Here is a 1282-nt window from a genome sequence, read left to right as displayed (position 1 = left end):
AGTGGATGGAGAGGGAGAGGGAGAGGTGGAAGTGTGAGGGGGAGGGGATGGATAAAGCGGGAAGGGAGAACCAAGGAAAGAGGAAGCATTCAAAGGGTAGGGAATAAAGATAGAAGGAAAGGGAGGAGAATTTAAAGAAAGAAAAATTAATTAGTCTCCTGCATCGTTGCTCAATCGTGCGTTATCTTTTTTTTCTCTTGTTGATTACTTTTCCTCTATATTCACAGTATATTTATTTACCTGTTTAACTATCCTTATGTCAAGTTGCAGAAAAATTATGATAATTTTTGCAACTCTCATGAGTAGCGACAAATTACACTCTACCCCTTTCTCTCCTTCCCCTTCACTCCCGCATTCCTACTCTCATTCCCCCCCTTTTCCCTCCCTCCCTCTCTCTTTCCTCCACCCTCATTCTGTATCCCTACCTCCCTCTTTTCCTCATCCCAATATTTCCATATCTCCCTCATTCCTTTCTTCCCTCCCTCCCCCCACATTCCTTCTCCTTCCCTATCCATCATTCCCTCATTTCCTCCCTCCTCCTCTCCCTCATTCCCTCAATCCCTTCCCCATCTCCTTTTAACTCGCCTGCATGGCTTACCTTTTCAACTGTGCTTCCTTCTTCACCGCACCTTCCCTCCTCCTTTCCCCTCTCCCTCCCTTCCCATAGCGACCCTTCTTCACCGCAAATTCCCACCCTCCCCCTTCTCCCCTTCCCCTTTTCCTTCTCCCTTTACCCTACCCTCCTCTCCCTTCCCCTTACCTGCATGGCGATCCTTTTCAACTGAGCATCCTTCTTCACCGCCTCGATGTCCCCGACCGCCAAGCCGATGAGCAGGTTCACCAACAGGATAGGCATCAGGATCATGAACACGGCTAGGAGGGCTGTTGGTGGGTGGGTGAATGGGGAGGTTGGATGGATGAGTGGGGTGTGTGGGTGGGGTGGATGGGTGGATGGGGAGTGGATAGTTGGGTGGATGGGTGGGGTGTATGGGAGTAAGGTAGTATGGATGGGTGTGGTTGGGGTAAAGTGGAGGAGAGAGAGGGGAGAATTAGAATGACTCGTGAGTGAAGGAGGGAAGAGGGGGAGCAGAGGAGAGGGAGTGGGAAGATGAGAAAGTGGAAGATTGATAGATGGATAGATAGAAATATTGATGATGATGATCAGAAGAAAAAAAAATGTCGAAAAAGCGGACGAATAGCAACATCATCAACAAGAAAGTCAAGAGGACGATAACGAATAAAAAAAGAAGCAAAAGAGGAAGAGAAAAAATGACCCCCCCCC

General features: G+C 48.4%; 1 protein-coding gene across 1 annotated transcript in view; it reads right to left on the bottom strand.

The window, feature by feature from the left end:
• Positions 1-1282, bottom strand: part of LOC119592804 (transient receptor potential cation channel subfamily A member 1-like) — a 33214-nt gene that overhangs the window by 1689 nt on the left and 30243 nt on the right. Inside the window, exon 18 of the mRNA XM_037941712.1 lies at positions 761-882. Within this exon, the coding sequence (XP_037797640.1) occupies positions 761-882 (122 nt within the window). The remainder of the gene's footprint in view (positions 1-760; positions 883-1282) is intronic.

Source organism: Penaeus monodon, chromosome 31, assembly GCF_015228065.2.
Source record: "Penaeus monodon isolate SGIC_2016 chromosome 31, NSTDA_Pmon_1, whole genome shotgun sequence".
NCBI classification, from domain to species: domain Eukaryota; kingdom Metazoa; phylum Arthropoda; class Malacostraca; order Decapoda; family Penaeidae; genus Penaeus; species Penaeus monodon.
Note: the sequence above shows the minus strand (reverse complement) of the source record. Positions and strands in the feature narration are given on the sequence as shown.